At 33.9% G+C, this 18,847-nt stretch overlaps 2 protein-coding genes across 5 annotated transcripts; one reads left to right on the top strand and one right to left on the bottom strand.

The window, feature by feature from the left end:
- The first annotated feature begins 2,700 nt into the window (after positions 1-2,700).
- On the top strand, positions 2,701-9,664 carry LOC114323320 (proline iminopeptidase). Of its 3 annotated transcripts, none has more exons than XM_082899977.1 (11): positions 2,701-2,897; positions 3,169-3,359; positions 4,037-4,135; positions 4,236-4,346; positions 4,420-4,482; positions 4,613-4,706; positions 5,235-5,332; positions 6,206-6,307; positions 7,161-7,274; positions 7,537-7,611; positions 9,248-9,664. In XM_082899977.1, exons 1-11 carry the CDS (start codon positions 2,768-2,770, stop codon positions 9,347-9,349), a joined length of 1,179 nt encoding a protein of 392 aa, XP_082756103.1. In that variant the 5' UTR covers positions 2,701-2,767; the 3' UTR covers positions 9,350-9,664. The 3 variants fall into 3 exon arrangements, with proteins under 3 accessions (XP_082756103.1, XP_082756104.1, XP_082756105.1); XM_082899978.1 differs by having other exon boundaries at positions 2,719-3,020; XM_082899979.1 differs by having other exon boundaries at positions 2,741-3,028.
- A 655-nt stretch (positions 9,665-10,319) lies between these two features.
- Positions 10,320-15,165, bottom strand: LOC114323319 (uncharacterized). 2 transcript variants are annotated; one of them, XM_028270888.2, is made up of 9 exons: positions 14,783-15,165; positions 13,319-13,383; positions 13,164-13,225; positions 11,843-12,889; positions 11,652-11,727; positions 11,427-11,552; positions 11,209-11,340; positions 10,837-11,042; positions 10,320-10,756 (listed from the first exon to the last, which is right to left on the bottom strand). In XM_028270888.2, exons 1-9 carry the CDS (start codon positions 14,958-14,960, stop codon positions 10,522-10,524), a joined length of 2,127 nt encoding a protein of 708 aa, XP_028126689.2. In that variant the 5' UTR covers positions 14,961-15,165; the 3' UTR covers positions 10,320-10,521. The 2 variants fall into 2 exon arrangements, with proteins under 2 accessions (XP_028126689.2, XP_082756102.1); XM_082899976.1 differs by having other exon boundaries at positions 14,787-15,103.
- Positions 15,166-18,847: the final 3,682 nt, after the last annotated feature.

Below are 18,847 nucleotides of genomic sequence, written 5' to 3'. Positions count from 1 at the left end.
CCTCTCATCACATTTATCTTCAGTTTTAGGTACACCAATATTGTTTACTAATTTGGTAGGAATTTTTGGACCTTTGGTGACAATATTCCACATAGCATAATCAGTGGCTTGTAGGTATAGGGTCATCTTATCTTTCTAATGACTATAGTTGTTTCTGTCAAATAATGGTGGCCTATTGGTGGCTTACCCTTCAGTAGTGCTAGTGCTAGCCAAGGTTGCCATTGATCGAAACTCTTAGATGGTTAAATCTAAAGTAAGAGTCTAGGCTCTCATACCAATTGTTACCCAAAAGACAACCTAAGAGGGGGGTGAATTAGGTTTTTATAATTAAAATTAATAATACCCTAATAAAAATTATGACTAGCACAATAGATAAATATAATTAATGAAATAAAAATAATTAAAACAAGTGTCTTAATAACTATATTAGTTAATGATTTTAGCACAGTAAAAATATGAAATATAACTATGGCAATTTAAAATAAAATAAAGAGAAGAGAGAGAGAGAGAGAGGTAAACAAATTTATAGTGGTTCGGTTTCAACTCGGCCTATGTCCACTCCTCAAGTTTCACTTGAGATTTTCCACTATACTCTAGCTTCACAGGGTGCTAGCAATCTTTTCACAGATGGAGCAATCCTCCACAGCTTTTACACTGACTTTCTAAGTCAAGAACACTGAGTGTACTATATTCTTACAAGGTTGAAAAGAATGTATTTTTGCTTTCACAGAAAGCTACAAGAATTATCTCTCAAAGATATATATAAAAATGAAGTTATGATTTTTCTGTAAACCTCACACAGGAAAGATGGGCTTAAAGCTATAAGGCTCAGTGTATAATTTCTAAGAATAGATGTAAGTGATTATAGATCAAAGAATATTTTCAGGCTTTTGTAACTTGTTTACATTAGAAGCTTTGGTATATATAATAAAAATTGTAGTCGTTTATAACCGTTGTAGTCATTTGAATTTATAGTCGTTTATAGCTATTGTACTCCATCATTACTAATTTGAATATCTTCCACTCCATTATTACAAATTTGAATATCTTCCACTTGAACCTTTTGAACCTTTTGGCCTGCTGCTATGCTAGGCTGTTTGAACTTCTGTTTTGGGGCTATTTGAACTCCTGATTTAATCTAATGTTAAATACATTCTAATAACGTTTAGGATAAAGGTTTAAGTGAGAAATAATGGGACAAAATAAATTTTGATTTTATTAAAACATAAAATTATCAAAATAAATGTTGATTCTATTTTTCTCTTTCAAATAAATCATCAAAATAAATTTTGATTCTATTTTTCTCTTCCAAATAAATTAAAAACATAATTAAATAAATCATCAAAATAAATAAGTCTAACAAAAATTCATTTCAAAAATTCAAAGCTCCATTCAAATCTCTTTTTAAAATTTATAATCAAACAAATTTTCTCTTTTCACATTATAATTAAAAAACTCACAAACTCAAAATATAATACACTCAAATCAAAATTCTAAAACTCTACTAAACGCTACCTAAAATTTTTAATTTGTATAATTTTTGTGTTGGACTTGAGATAAACAAATTTAGCTCACCTTTACTCGGCTTTTTTTTTTAATGACTGAACAGGCGATCAATTTATGCACACCTTAACTAATTTGGACCCATGCAAGGTGTCCCTCTGTGTGAAAATCCATTGCGACTATTTTACCAATGAGATTACCAAACCCAGGCTATAAACAGACACTAATACATATTCTATGAACTAAAAGACAAAAAGAATGGAAAAAACGAACAAAATAAAATAAAGTTGTACAAAGATGCAAAGCATATAGTTTTTGTTTTCAAAAAAAAATAAAGAAAGAAAAAAAAGATGCAAAGCAACTTGGTAATGGAATTTGAAAAGATATTACCAATGAGATTACCAAACCTAGGCTATAAACAGACACTAATACATATGAAAAATGATTTGTTGCCCGAATTTCTTTCCCTCGAATGCTCCGAATGCCTAAAACGACGTCGTTTTGGGCTTTTTTTTTTTCCTTCTTTTTTTCCTGTCATTTTCGAGTCTGCAGAGGAAGAGGGAGAGGGAGAGAAAGAGAAGACAGAAAGAGAAGAGAGGGAAAGAGGAGGAGAGAGGGAGAAAGCTCGCCGCCGATCGTCGCCTGTGCCTCCGTCGCCGCCGATCGTCGCAGCAGCAGCTCGTCACCTCTGCCCGGCCTCCGCCTCCAGCCCCATTTGTTGGGCCCCCTCTAGTCCCTCTTCCTCCTCTTTCTTCTTCTTCCTTCTTCTGATCTGCAAAAAAAAAAAAAACGAGGATTCGGGGCATTCGGGGGAGCTTTCGGGCTCCCTATCACAGTTCAATACATATTCCATGAACTCAAAAGATAAAAACAAATGGAATAAAGCAAATACTAAACAAAATAAAATAAAGTCGTACCAAGATGCAAAGCATAGTGTTATTAAAAAATAGAGAAGATGCAAAGCAATGTGGTAATGGAATGTGACAAGATTGCTTAGGTATCGTTTGACAATGATTTTTTAATTAATTTTTTAAATTTTTTAGTCTGAGACTTTTTTAATTGTTTGATTTTTTTGACTTTTTTATTTTGGAATGAAAGATTTTTTTATCATTTTATAATTTTTAATTTTTTAACTTTTTAAATTTTTTTTTTTTTGAAAATTTTTTTAGCCCAATATGAAAAGGCTTACATTATCTACAAGGCATATATATCTTTAACCATCATCACATCAGCAATTGATGGAATTTGAAAAGATTGCTTACCCATGAGTTTAGGGTCAGGGTTTAGATTTAACCCATCAAATTCTCTTATTTGCTCACCCCTCTCCTCAATTCCCATACTCATTCCATCTCAATCCCAGTCTCAATCTCTCTGTCATCTCACTATCTTCTCTGGTCTCTCTCTCTCTGAACTTTTTTTCCTTCTTCTTTCTTGGGATTTTTTCAATTTCTCTGTACCCAATGGACTTAATTAGTGCTTAAACCATCACTTATACATTCATAGGGTTATTTGCATAGGCATGTGTGTATGTGTGTATAATTCTATTTTTCTACATTCAAACTCATAATTTAGCTCTCTCTTAAATTGAAGCTTTAATATTCTGATTAATTCATAAAGTTGTAGAATTTTGAGATTGCAAGGGTTTGTCTGATGATGATGATGCAGGAAGAAAGAATTTAGGGTTGCGTGCTCAAAATCTTCATCTCAAAATCGTAGCATCTATGGAGTCAGAGAAAGAATTTCAGGAATTAAATAGGAATCTTTATCCCGATATAGAGCCGTACAGTTCTGGGTTTTTGAAGGTTTCAGACATTCACACAATCTATTGGGAGCAGTCTGGAAATCCAAATGGGCATGTGAGTATTCATAGCACTGCAAAATTTGAACCCTAGTATTTAATTTATTACTGAAGATTTATTTTTGAAAGTATAGTTTTATTACACATTTCTCATATTGATAATGAAAAATGTTTGAGACCCCTTAAAAAGTCTCCCCTAATTGATCCACAATAACATGATAGGTTATGTGTCAACTTTCGATTTCACTTGCCAAGTGTCAATTTGAGAATTCAAATTGTGGTTCTCTAACATTTCTTATGTATTATAAACTTAGCTCTGTGCATGATTAATATGAGCTATGACTAGTTTAAATGTGTGATCTCTCTCATAATTTTGCAATGGGCAATTTTTACTTGTGTGGAAATTCAATCAATTCATTCATTCTATATATTATGGAGTACTTGAAACAAGTCATTATGTTAGAGATTGTGATCTAGTGCGATGGCAAGTGCTATCTGCCTCCGGCGGGTACGAGTCACGAGAATCAGCCTTCTCCTATCTAGTATCTACTACCTCTCCTAGACCATGTTGTAAGCAGTAATTTATTTCTAACATCGTGATTTTTTTTTTTTTTTTGTGCCATGAGAAGATACGTAACTGATACTGGATCTCAGATTATGATTTTAGAATGCCTATATTGCATTTGTATATTTGTTTCTGCAACTTTTATAATAAAATCTTTATAATCTTTGCAGCCAGTTGTTTTTCTCCATGGGGGCCCTGGAGGTGGAACATCTCCCAGTAACAGGAAATTCTTTGATCCAGACTTTTACCGGATCATTCTATTTGATCAGGTTCGTTATCTTAACTGTTTTTCTAAAAGCCAAGGGATTTTTCTACACGCCTAAATTTTATTTATTTATTTTTTTTCTGAGAAACATTGTCTTTTACCAGCGAGGTGCAGGTAAGAGCACACCGCATGCTTGCTTGGAGGAGAACACAACATGGGATCTTGTTGAAGACATAGAAAAGCTAAGAAAACACCTGGAAATTCCGGAATGGCAGGTAATAAATTTGTCTGGTTGAGTTGTTTGTTCGGATGTGCTTATTTATGTTTTCCATCTGCTTGATTTTGCAGGTGTTTGGTGGGTCATGGGGAAGTACACTTGCTCTTGCATACAGCCAAACACACCCAGACAAGGTGTCATTCTTTGTTTGCTTTGTCATTGTTTCTCTCATTAAAGCCCGTTCTAGAAAATTATAGTTTGGAATAAATTCCCCATTAGGTAACTAAATCAATTGCTGAAATGTTCCATGGGTTTTATTTCAAGGTTACTGGCATCATTCTTAGAGGGATCTTTTTGATGCGGAAGAAGGAACTTGATTGGTTTTATGAGGGTGGTGCTGCAGCTATATACCCTGATGGTATGCTTCTCTCCTTTTATTTTCACATCTCTCTCTCTCTCTCTCTCTCTCTCGGAAGGATTTAAGTGCTAACGATGACAAGGATGTCTCATGGTGTATAGTGACAGGCTGATGTCAGTGAGATGTGTAGAATACATGCTTACAGATTTGTGAATTATGATTTAGAGATTTGCATTTGTTATGATTATGTCTTTTCTTTTTATTTTATGTCAATAAAGATGTCATCTTATTAGTTTATCCTATTTCTACATTATTATGTTGTGTTGGGTATTGTTTAACAGACTGCTTAAGGCAAAAAAAGTACTCCACTGAATTCTGGTTTAGACACCATGCAACTTCAGCCTGGACTGGAATATTCTTAGGTGATTTCATCAATGGGGTGGGGATGAATGACTTGTCCTTGGGATAGTGTTCTTTTTGTGATGTATTTATTTGATGTGTTGCCTTGCCTCACATTGATTGTGCTTGAGGATGATTTTAGTTTCTTAAGATGGCTGAATGTTTGTGTATTTTATTCTCAATATACAGCTTGGGAGTCATTTAGAGATCTTATTCCAGAAAATGAAAGGGAAAGTTTCATCGATGCCTACTGGAAGAGATTAAACTCTGTTGACCTGGAAACACAAGTAAGAATTGTTTTATTGGTATTGATGCATGCATGCACTCCTTTCCTTGGTTCCTTTGGATTATTTGATCTGTTACTCCCTAAAACTGAATTTGGCATGCACTCTATTATTATCTATGAAGACTTGTGCATCCAAAAAGATTGTCAAATTTGCTGTCAAGGAATTCTTCACATAACATCCTCAAATATTCAACAAAAGAAGGGGATTTATAAACTTCCCAAGGCACAAGCTCTATGTATTGATTACATTGTCCATTGTTGTCATAAGCTTTCCTTCACTTTGGAATTCTCAAGTAGAATCATGGTTGCTTGGAGAAATTACAGAGTTGGGTACAAAAAAGTTGGGACACTGTCTTTTATCATGCTTACTATTTACACTTTTAAGTTAGTTTGTGATGATTCTTGTGAATGCTTGCCTGTTGTAAGCTTTCACATCTTACATCAATATTGGCTGATATTTTTACTCCAGAAAGCTCTACTTTCTGAGTGGAGAACAACCAACCCAAGTACATGCAAGTTATACAAGAGAGAGGTTTATGCAAATTACCTATACAGAATTTGGAGAGTGCTTTGCCCTCCCTGCTCCTGGTAAATAAGCTCAGAAAATCTTAATTTAACTATTGAATAAACCCATTACCAACCAAGAATCAGACTCCTAGAAAACCCATTCCAACTACTTTTGATATCTTTCAAACATGAAATGCTTCAGCCTTCTAACCTTTGAAGTTATTGCTCTTCTTATGCTGCAAACTCTGTTACTGGCAGTTTTCTTGAACTTCTGCCTGCCTGCTGGTGTAGCCTTTATCATGGAGAAATTTATGGTTCCCCTAATTTATTTATTTTTTATTATTATTTTTTATTTTTACCTTTTTAGTATGCAGCTGCTAGAGTATGGACCAAGTGGGAACTGACGACTGCCCATCTTCTTCCAAATGAAGATAACATTAAGAAAGGGGATGATGACAAATTTTCATTGGTGAGTCAATTCATTGTATAGGGTATCATAGTTTCTTGTATATTATATTATTTTGTGGGAATTTCAAATCAGTGTAAAAGTTGAAAAATAATTACAAATTAGTTGTAAATTTTATCAATATTAATAACTAAAATTATAATTTTTTCCATTTATGTAATAATTTTCTGCAATTATCACTGACAGGTAATTTCCCCTATTATTGTCATCAGCAGCCTAGTTAAATTAACATTCTTTTATTGTCCGTAATTGTCTTGCTACCAGTTGCTTTATGCCTGCTTACATCCAAATTGTATCTTCTAATTCTGAACTTTTTTCCTCATTTCTTGTCCTCATATCATTTCTTGTCCTCCAAAATTTATGAGTATAAGGGTGAAGCTTTTAGATTAGAGATAAGTGAAGCTTTTACGGTGTTCACAATTCTATCTACTGTGATGACCTGAAGTTTTCCATTGAAAAAAGGAAAAAGATTGTTCACTTATACAAACTTAACTTCTTTACACATTGTATTTTCAAAGTCATTTTATTCATCTTATGGCCTTTGCAAGTGTAAAAGTACTTGTTCACACTGAACCAAAATTTACTTAATAAATTCTTCTTGCCTTAAAAAAAAAAAGTCTCAGCTGATACCAAATTCTGAATACCCTTGGTATAAGTACTAGGTACCTTTTTATTCCATCACAAATCTTTTTTGATGTTACTCTTAATGCTATCACTCAGAGTCATTGCTATGTTCAATTCACCCAGCAGATCCTATAAAGCTGTATGAGTAGGTTCCTTTTAAATTGTGATTACTTGAGATTGTTGAATTTTTTTCTTGTTGTTGTGATATGTATAAATCTTCTGTTCCATCCAGGCATTTGCGAGGATTGAAAACCATTACTTTGTGAATAAGGGGTTTTTTGCTTCGGATTCATTCCTGTTGGATAATGTTGAAAAGATAAGGCATATCAAAACTGTAATTGTACAGGTATATCTATTTACATATTATATGGACATGCTTTCTACTTACTCATGCAACAAGTAATATATTTACACATGCAGCATGAAGTGTCTGGTGTATGCTATGAACAGTAACATATCTGGTGTTTGTCCTCACTCAATATCAAATTGCATTTCATATTTGCTACTGTCAAATTGTCATTGCAGCATGAAGTGTCTCCCTCTAAAGATTCTCTCTATTTAAGTTCACTGCCTGATTTTGAGAAGAAAATAATCTTGATTAATTACAGGGAAGATATGATATGTGCTGCCCTATGATGTCAGCATGGGATCTTCATAAAGCTTGGCCAGAGGCAGAATTGAAGGTAAGAGTTTGTTTTCTGTCACCTTTGTTGCTTAGTTTCTGCATCTGACACTTGCTATAAGACTCTCCGTGCGCGTATTCCATGCTGAGCCGAAGGGTTAAAAATGCAAATATGGGGATATAACATATTCTTTTCTTATGTAGCATTGCTCTTGTTATCATTCTTATTGTCTCTTGCAAAGCCATCTCATGTCACATGTTACATTACATATTGCGTTTGGTGTTTTGTGAGTTTCCATCTCTCTGATTTATATGCTGTCCATGTATATCCTTTGCTTGGTGATGCTTTCCAGCTATACAAAAAAGGGTGTCTCCCAAGTCCCCTTCCTTATGTCTAATGCATGCATCCACTTCAGAACATCAACTAATTTTGTTAAGTTGGGTGACCATGATAATTAGTTGATTATTGATTTTGTCAAGTTGCTGGTTATCATAATCAGTTGATCATTGCTTGCATCAACTTTTCAGATTGTTCTCTAGATTTTGTTTATTTATGTTTCAGATTTGTGTACAAGTCAATTCTCAACCCTTACAAATTAGTCATTTAGGCCTTAAAAAAACCCCATCCTCATTAAATAGAATTAACAACATTAAAGATTAGATCTTGACCTATCAGCCATGTATATAAGTCGACTCTCATCATTATAGTCTTTCTTTCTGTTTTCATTTGGCATATATGTAGTTTATTGATGATGTGAACTATAAGGTTCAATATGGGATAATAGTAACCCCTGAGATTTTTGAAGATCACTGGGACTTTGATTATTCAGAGAAAATGGAAATTATAAAAAGAATTACTAATGATGAGTCATTTATCAGTGTTACAGTCCAAGCAATAAAGTTTGGGTCACTAGTTGTTTACCTAAGTTTTCGCATACAGATTAAGGATCTGGCCATGTAAGGTGTCATGACAATGACAGAATAAGGAATGGACCTACTTGTAAGAAATCAGAGAATTTTGAACCTTAAGTTGTTTGGATGCTTTTGTCTTTGTTTAAAAGAATTGGCTGAGTTGAGTAATTTACATAGTGAATTTCACCAATGCCGTGGGCTTGAGCAAAATAGCAAAATAGTGAAAAGAGGTTGTGTGGACAAATCATGATAGTTGGGACCAGGTTTCCTTATATTGGCTATCATATTCTATATTTTGAGTATGAAATGGCCCTTAACTTTTGCGTTCAATATGGACATGTTAATCGGATGGCCTCGACAAGATTTGAAGCCATCATGCGACTTCATAAGCCCTTTTAAATGTGAATCATTTTTCTACACATTTTTGGGGGCCATAGCATTGTTTGTGGTTTGTTTATGCCTGCAGAACGGTTATAAATTGTAATAACCAATGAAGTTATCTAACTGGGTTACAAGCTTATTTTCCACATAAATAGATATAAACATCAAGCTCAAATTATTATTACCTTGGACTATATCTGTGTTCTTATTGTAGAGTTTTGAAACTACTCAGTCCTTATCAGTTTTCAGTAATATAAAGGCCATGGTATACATGCTTTGTTTGCTTTTAACAGCTTTCTATTAATCTTGAGGGTAGAAAAAAAATTTCATTTCCTTATATTTTCATTCCTATTCGTTTATTATAGTCGAGACTCGAGTGACTAGAATTTTCTATTGTGTTGCAGGTTGTTCCTAATGCCGGACATTCTGCTAATGAACCAGGAATAGCAGCAGAACTTGTGGCTGCAAATGAGAAACTGAAAAACATTATCAAGAGTATTGGATAATCAATTGACTAGTTGATGGAACACATCATTGAAAATATGCAGCAATTTGCCTATGTTGTGGTCTAGATTGCAACCACAATGTAAGGATATTTTCTCAGTCTCGTTTGACAATTACTAGATCAGATGCAAATAAATTGAATAGTGTGGAAGGGATTTGAACCTTGGTGTTCGCCCCATAGTTTGTCCCCTAAATCATCACTTAGTTGGGAAAACAGTTGGCCGATGTTAAATATTTTGTTCGAAGTTTGAAACTCTGTATCACTGTGCTTCAACTTTTAACCCTCAGTGGATGAATGATAGTTGTTTCCCAGCAAATATGATGAGTCCTTTGTGAGTCTGTGTTATTTATTATTAGTGTGTTTTTTTGGTGAAGCTAAATATTTGGTGAATGTTTGAACTCTGAACAGTCCACATATTACCAAAACTTTAAAATTTATGGTATTTATCAATAAATAAATAAATAAAATTTATGGCTGTTTGATTGTTGAATATTGGGAAAGAACCAGTTCAAGCTAAACAAATTTAAAATTACTCTTTATGTATCCATGGATCTTTTGATAATATATTTGTCACAACACCCACTTTTGTCCTCTGTTAAAAGCAGTTATATTTGATCCTTATTATCAGAAGAGTTGCCTCAAAACAGGGTCCAATCAGAACAGCCTAATCTCTACAATCCCAATTCCATTTTTTGGTTCCTCTTAAACAGTCTCAGCCACGACAGTTTCAAGTAGCAGTCAATGTAAGCACATCTGAGCTGAAGATACCAAGACCCCCAAGGACCGGGGTTTAAAGGATGACAGTTTTTTCCCACCAGCCGCATCCCCTGATAAGGGAGCTGGGCGGAGGGGGGTTTTCTTTTTCTGGTCTTGTTCCATCTCGATTATATTTATTAAATCTTTTTGTATATGTATAATATATAATTAAATTTTTTAGTGCAGATTGTCTTCAGTCTGTCGTACAGAGATAATTGAAAAGAATGAAACAATTATATTGCACGTCTTTGTAGATGAACACACAAGTACATAAGATGCACCACCTAGTACAAAATTTCAGAGAGCATATAAGACGAAAACTGGAATGCAACCAAATCAATCAGCGAATGTAATTCAATACAAGATTGAACAAGAAGATATAAAATACACCCAACTGGGAAATTCTGATGATATCGCCTAAGCCACTTTCCTTGCACAGCTCTTGGGTACATGGACACACTGAAAGTTTGGCTCCTTTGGAATGGTTGCAGGCCGCCTTTTCCCCCGTGACAATGACCTGGAAGCAGCAGAAATGGCGGCTTTGTTTGCTACTCTAGTATCGCTCTGGCTTGGCTCTCCTACATCCTCCTCAGATCTTGAAGCTGTTAATGATGTTTCCTTGATCACATTGAGTTGTTTAATTGAAGCAACCCTGAAAAAATTGAGTATTGAAACATTATTCTTCATAAATCAAGAATGAGAGATTACACAAAAACTAGTAGTAGAACTCACCCCTTTGGCCTAATATGCTGCTGTCCCTGCAATGAAGATGACTTTGGCTTTCTTAAGCTGTTTTCTGATTTTTGACACATAAAACGCGATGGTATTGATTTGGGTTTTTGTTGTATTGAATTGGAACGTTTTTTTGGGGTTATTATAGTAGCTGTTTTTTGTCGCACTTGTCCTTTTGAAGTCGTTAGGCCAGATGTTCTACTCTTCTGCAAATCATAAGACGGTGAATGTTTCAAACCTTTGTTCAAAACATTTCTCATTTCTTTAGAATCAAAATCAAGCAAATATCCCTGCTTCGAGTTTCATTCATCCCATGACAAATTCAAGAAATCTTCTCAATTTTTACTAGTAGATGGAAAAGAAAATACCCACTTGGTTATCATCATTCCCAGGCCTTTTCTGCAAAATTCCACCAGGGAGAATTGAGACTGTTTCGGTTTCTTTCTGAGGACCTAGTGCTTGGATTCTTCTCTCCAATTTTGTTTCCTTCAGAATTCCTCTCTCCTAGAAAATCAAGGATTCTATTAGATACAACAAACGAGAACATAAGAGTTTTTGGTAGAAACATATTTGGAAAAGCCATAGCTTACATCAGTCCTCAGCCTGAAAGGTTTAGGATTTGTGGGTTTTGGTTTTTTATACTTCACACCTTGAGCACCACCGGTGGCAACTACAACGAGCCCTTCTTTCAAATTTTTGTCCAGTGCTCGAGCAACCTACATTTATTTCAAAAATATAAGATGATCAAGTATCTGTATGAAACAGAAAATTTCAGCATACAGTTAATCTAAAAACTGAAGAAAAGGAAATGAAACCTTTTTAGTGATCTTGTTTGTCTCCTGCTTGCCGAGTACTTCTCTTGCAGATCGGTTTTTATTTGGATCGACATCTCTGTAACCAATTTTACACAAAAGTAACTCACTACAAAGGGTGAAGTAGTACTAGTAGATCATAAGAAGAATGTCCAAATCCAAAACATATAAAGGGTGAAACTAGGCTCACACACCTGTTACCATCAGTGCCCAAAGCATTTTCTTTGTCATCACTGTCCATGTCTTCAACTTCATGTCCTACTCCCAAACTTTGACATTTAGTTTTCTTTTCCTGGTCAATTCCTTCACTGCAATCATTTTCTTCCAAACAACCCTCTTCAGAGTTTGACAAGGAGTTGATTTTGCTTCCTGAAGCATCTGACAATGCCTTGTCTGAATTCTCTGTTGATGCTTCTAATTCTAGGCAAGGAATGGCTTCTTCTTGAGTAGAATTTGAGGATTCAAAACTTCCAGGTGTTTTCTCAGTTACCAAGCGTTCCTCATATACATTTCCTTCAGTAATCCTTGAAGTACCTAGTACAGAGCCTTCCCTTGATTTCATGTCAAGCTCCATATCGCTGCTTAAGTCATTTTCAACAGCTTCCTTGGGCATATAGTTGCACGGTTTGTCCAAATTCCCTTTGCTCTTTCTCTTGACACGTCTTGAAGACTTGGTATCCCGATCCTTGCAATTTGGAGGCTTAAGCAATTCCTTGGCCTTGCTTTTGTCTTTGCAGGCGCTTAGTTTTCTTCTTAAGGGATCTGCAGGCAACGGTTTGTTAGGGTTGCGTCTAATGTCCTTTGATGGCTTGTTAACATACCCCAACACGCGCTTCCTTTGACTGGTTATCTCAAGCCTCTTCATCCCTTCACAAATCTTTGTCAAAGGGGTATGCAATTCTGATGAAGTTTTGATGGTGATTGCTTTCTTTGGAGAATGAAAGACCAAAGCTTTCGCTACGATTCTATTCTTGGGCACTGCAATGCTTGATGGTTTCGAGTTTTGAACACTTCGGAAAGAGTTTTGGTTTGGAAGGCACTTTTTGTTCCTAGGAGTTGTTAAATACTTAGCAGCAACTTGCTTTGCCTTGGCTTTTGGAGTTGAAGTCAGCTTGGAAAGGGGCTTAACCTTCTCTTTTGCATCAATCTTCTTGTAAGAAATTGAAGAAATCACTGCTAATCTTGATACTCTAGACTTCGAAGGTTTTGCTGGAGCTGAAAGTGGGCATTGCTCATTCATGCTAGAAGATTAAATTAAGTATTTTAGTGAAAACATAAATTCATAAACCACGGAAAGAAGAAAATTGAAAATGAAAATCACTCATGGGATGGGATGGTTTGGTAGCGTTTATGTTTACAGCATAGTTTGCAAAAATATTGAAAACTGAAAATAAGTGCATAATTTAGTTTCCGGCCTTCATCTCCCGACTAGGGTTCTAAATATCGGCTGATATGCATTGATATTAAAAGTAATCTACAAACGTTACGATATGTTTTAAAGCTTTTTCTACTCACCCTGAAGTTTTTCTTTTGAGTGCTTTTTGAAACCGTACATTGGGGCTCCTGGCTGCCATAACCTGTATGAATCAATGGTGTCAAAACTCAAAATTGACTAAATCAATCAACTAAACCTTTTAACAGAAAAGCCAATAATAATATATTAAACCAACCCGAAGAAAAAAGTTTTTGGAAATTGCTTCAGGGTCCATTTCTTCTTCATGCTTCTGGTCACATCCTGAAACAGAATTTGAAGACAAACTCTCAAACAAAAATTGGACACGAATTTATAACAAAAAGATTGAAGATTTGGTCTATTGATGACATATTTACTACAGTTTTAAACTTGAATTGTTGAATTATGTACTATACATGTCTTTCTGTGGTCAAGAAAAGCACATCAAGAAGATCATTGCAGAAAAATCATGGCAGATATGCGGGTGTGCTAATATATTTCAGCTTCAGCAAACTAAATTTCAGATATAATGAAGGAAATGCACAGACCTATGCATAAGCTTTATTTGGAAGCTGAGAAAATGGAAGAATATATACATATACACAACTCGAAAAGCAAAGGAAGGTTCTAACTTATAAAGAATGAAACACCTTATTACCCAATTTCCCTCCCTTTTTCTTCAGTTTTCTCAGCAACCCAATAGAGTCCATTGAATTAAATAATAAAAAAATAAATAATCCGAAATTCATAACATTATCAAAAGCCCAGGAGAAGATTCTTAAGGAAAATATCACAAACATTTAAAATAAAATAAAAAAATCTCGAAAAAAAGAAGCTTATTTTAAGTATCTATTGGTTCTATTATATAAATCATATCGTACACCTAAGTTGGTAAAAATGCTGTTTTTCAAGAATGCCCTTCTTATTCAGAAAGTCACCCATTCTCACCCAGTCCAATGATTGTAAAAATGATTTTTATCCTTCATTAAACCATCAAAAACTGTTAATTAGTTTTCCTCAATCATCAAACTATGCAAAAAAATTTGATCAAATCAGAGATACACTGAATAAAATTGAAGAAATTATGAAATGAAAAAGAAAAAAGAAAAAAAAACAATGCTAGTTACCCTAAAAAAATATTAAGAATTTGAAGTGTGTAAATCAAATTCATCAAAAGTATAGCGCAAACCACACTGAGAGGTTGTTTGGCTAACAACACTAATGCTGTGTCTGGTTGGGAGATTTGGGGAAAGATTTGGAAAGAGAAAGGGAAAAGGTGTGTAAAATTAAGTGAAATATATGTATATTTTATTCACATTTTACCTAACTTTTCCCTTTCCCTTTCCAAATCCCTCCTCAAATCTCCCAACCAAACACAGCATGAAAGTGTACTTTTTTTAATTTTTTATTTTTTTTAAATCACATCACCTCTCTAATTTTTCACACATCTTTTTAAAAAAAATTAAAAAATATACTAATTTACTATATCCCAAACAATCACTAGATTTATATCTACACCACATATTAAAGTTGTGGCACTTTTCAGAGTATAAATTCTGGGTCTGATTAACTAAAAATTAATGTAGTAATGAATGAAGATACACATGAACTAAAATCAAAACATGAACAAGACAAATTGAGAACATAAAAAAAAAATGTAGAAATGAAGTGAAATAGATACCAACTCGCAAGCAAAACCAGTAACGATCGTCAGGTCGGGGTCGATCGGGGCGAGTGAAGTCAACGAACTTTGGGGCTTCAATCTTCTCGTAGAACTCTTCATCGTCTCCACCTACTTCTTCTTCTTCGTCGTTGATCGCCTGGCTTGATGACAATTGAATTTGAGGTTCTTCCTCCATTTTTTCCGATGAAGAAAGAGAGAGAAAGTGTACAGATAGAGAGGAGTGGAGCGTCGCCGTGAGTGTGGGTAGGAGAGAGAAGGTCGCGTTTGTTAGTTATGTGTTGTCGGAAGTCTCACTGGTTTGTATTTTTGTAGGCAATCGAGGAGAGACGGAGAGAGAAGAGAGAGAGATTTTTAAACACGACTGTGTAAGTAAAGTAGCCGTTAGAGATTTGGAATTTCTCTCCCCTCTCGGACAGATGGGTCACACAAAGCTAACCTTGCTCTTTTTCTATTTTCCCCCTTTTTTATAAAAAAAAATATTTATTTATTATTTTTTAAATTTAAATTATTTTATGAATGGAAAATGTCTCGTAGCTCAAATTTTGTGGCTCAAAAGTGGCTCAAATGGCCAAAACGACGTCGTTTCAACATAAAAATGGCCAAAACGACGTCGTTTTGGCCATTTGAGCCACTTTTGAGCCACAAAATTTGAGCTACGTAGCATTGTCGTTTATGAATTCATACATTAAAACACAACTTCAATTTTAAATTTTTATTTTAAAAAGAAAGATGATTTCAATATTTTTAAAATATGACTGAATACGTTAAAATCGTATTTTTAAGGTTAAATAATGGTCTGGTAGCTACACTCGAAAGTGTAGTGAGGGGAGGAGTTAAAGATTCGAGCTGATAGACCAGGGGCGAATCCTTTCATTTGTAATCTAACTATATTAATATACTAACATTATTTTTGTTAAAAAAAAAAGAAGTTAAAGAAATACACGCAGTGTAACTCACGTGTAACCTAATTTTGTATATTAAAAGTATGGAAAAATATTGAGGCCTCGTATTTGAGGCCTTAAATGTGGCTCGAATAGCCTTTTTTTTGTTTTTTTTTTTTTCAAACTGTGTTGGTTTTGTTGTTGTTGTTGTTTTTTTTTTTTTTTTTGTTGGGTTGTGTTAGTTTGATTGTTTTTATTTATTTATTGGGCTGTTGTAATTTTATTTATTTATTTTTAAAGGATGGTTATGTGTAGGGGTGGGTTTAGAGTTTAGGATTTAAGATTTATGTTTTTATTTCTTCTGAGTCTTTCTTATTTGAAATAAAAATATAGTAAGGACTCGTACAAAATTATATGAAATTAACAAATTTTAACTAGCAATCTAACTGATCAGTCAATTTTATCACCCAATCAATCTAACCCAATTTTTTTTTTTTTCTATTTGTTGGGCTATGTTGGTTTTATTTTATTTTATTTTATTTGTTGGATTGTGTTGATTTATTTATTTTTTTATTAGGGTTTAGGTTTTAAGATACACATAAAAACCTTTTCAAAAAAAAAAAAAAAACCAAAAACAAAACCAAACCAGCATAGAAAAAAAAAAAACAAAACAAAACAAACAAACAAACAGACAAAACAACTTTTCGAGACAAATTCGCGCCTTCAATTTCGAGGCCTTTAGCACGGTTCTAAAAGTATTTGATAATTTAAAGAGTGAATGAATCCTACAATCAAAATATCAAATCATGTGTTATAGGGGTGAGCAGCGGATATACCGATCCGCCAAAACCGACCGAACCGAACAGATCCGCCGCATTTTGGACGGATGCGAGATGACGAGCGGACAGTTGCGGATTGATTTTCTCCAATCCACCAATTTGGCGGACGGATGGCGGATTTGAGGTTCCTTTGGCCACAACCGAACCGTCAAACCGTGAGCACCCTTAGTAATTTATAAGATTTTGTGTTTTCAATTTGTTTAAATATTTTGTTTGTGTTTTTAATTGAAAAAGAGTTCAAATATTTTGTTGAAAAAAAGTTTTCAACTTAGCCTCTGTTTGGCAAGTTGGTTTTCAGGTTTTTTTGGCTATTTTAGCCACAAAAAACAAAATAAGCTATTTTAGCCATAACAAACAAAACATCACATCCAACCTATAATCATTACATTCTTCTCTCACAAAAAAAGTCAAAAAAGCCAAAAAGCTAAAAAGTTCTTCCCAAACCAAGCTTTTTAGCCCAGGCTAAAATAGCCAAAAAAACCAAAAAACTAAAAAGCCAACCTACTTCCCAAACCAAGCCTTAAATATATTTTTTGAATTGAAAAAAATAAACGTATTATTTATCTATATTTTTTTATTTTTAAATCTAACTCTAAAGTAATAAATAGAAAATATGATATATGCTGGTTGATTTTTGTTTTTAAAAACATATATAAATGTAACAATACAGAGACATATAATCTTTACTATTGCTCTGTTCATGATTTTGGTGGTTTGAATTGTTTTTATATTTTAAGAACCATAGATTGTAATACTTTATGTGGATGAGACATGCTGTGATTGCAATATGTGGATGAGGCATGCAGTGATTGTGATAATATAAAGTTTCAAACTTTCTTTCTTTGGATGAGACATGCAGTAATTGTAATATTTTTTTAAGTCATTGACTGTAATATATATATATTTTTTTAGGAAGTGCCCAGGTTGAATTATGTTGAAAATTTATAAAATTTCAAACTGCCAAACCGATTCGTATCCATCCATCAATCCGCTCAATCCGCATCCGCCGGATTGGCGGACGGATTCGGATTGATTTTCTTCAATTCGCCAATCTGACAGACGAATGGCAAATTGGAGGTTCTGTGGCCACAACCGACCCGCGCCCACCCCTAATATGTTAAAGCGCTTTTAAAAAAAAAATATTTAAAAATCCTTGTATTAAGCCCGTTTCTCTTTTTTCTCTCTCATTTCCCTCTCTCACTTCTTCATATGACAGAACTTCCAACCTCCTCCCTCGAGTCTCAACTTTACTAACTATCTCTCCCCAATTAACCAACAATTTAACATTTGGAAACAAGCTTCAAACAGTTCCATTGGAGCAAAATTTCCATCCCTCACCCCTTACTTCTTTAGCATCTAACACAAGTAACATGTTCGGTAAAGATATTTTAACATGTTTATTTTTTTAAAATTGTACATATGTCTTGAATTTATTTAAAAATTTTCCAAGAGAAACACAAATTCCTTTGTTTTTCATTTTCCTCCATAAATGTAATTTAATTTCCAAACATCACCTTACTTAACTTTTTTTTATTATATTTATTTATTTATTATTATTTTTTAAGGATTGGATTTGGTCTTCGTCGTGTTTGAGGTCTGAACCTAATTGTGCAAGTCATTATGGATATATCATAGAAACTATTGTGGCCTAGTCCAAATCCAAATCTGGCCCAAGCCCAGCCATAGTGTTTTTTGGAACTCAACTTCTTTGTAGTCCACTAAAGGAGAAATTCTTGTGTGCAAAAAGGGTAGGTGTCACGGTGTTTGTGATTGGTTGAAGGTACCTTGTTGCATGTCACGTCACGTGGTATCTTTCTAACACTCAAGAATTTTTCCCACTAAAGTGAAATGAACCATCCACTCTAACTGGTGAGTCTATTACTAGTCTCGCTTTCATAATCTATTTGATTCATATTTTAAAATTTAATACGTTGATCGTTCATATAAAAAAAATTATATTGATTCAATTATTAGATCTGTATAATTTTATTATCTTTTTAAAATATATATATACATGAAAAATATAATTTTAAAAATAATCAGTTAATTTCTTTTTATAAAAACAAAGATAATAAAATTTTATATTTACCCCAAAAATGTGTTCATACTTACCAAAGTTTTAGTGGACTTAGGCCATTTGACCCCAACTTTGGTTTACCAAAAGAGTGCAATATATATATGGTCATAATATCATCATTTTCAATGAAAACCCAAAGACTTTGACTAATATGTATATGTATAATGACCTTATATTTTGCTACTTTTATTATCTTCTTCTTCACCAAGAATGCCGAGTTACCTGCACTTATAGTTTTGAAATGTGTTTATCGTTTTGGCTTTTT

Source organism: Camellia sinensis, chromosome 12, assembly GCF_055761805.1.
Source record: "Camellia sinensis isolate YWXY chromosome 12, ASM5576180v1, whole genome shotgun sequence".
In the NCBI taxonomy this organism is placed as follows: domain Eukaryota; kingdom Viridiplantae; phylum Streptophyta; class Magnoliopsida; order Ericales; family Theaceae; genus Camellia; species Camellia sinensis.
This window is presented reverse-complemented; position numbering and strand designations above follow the sequence as displayed.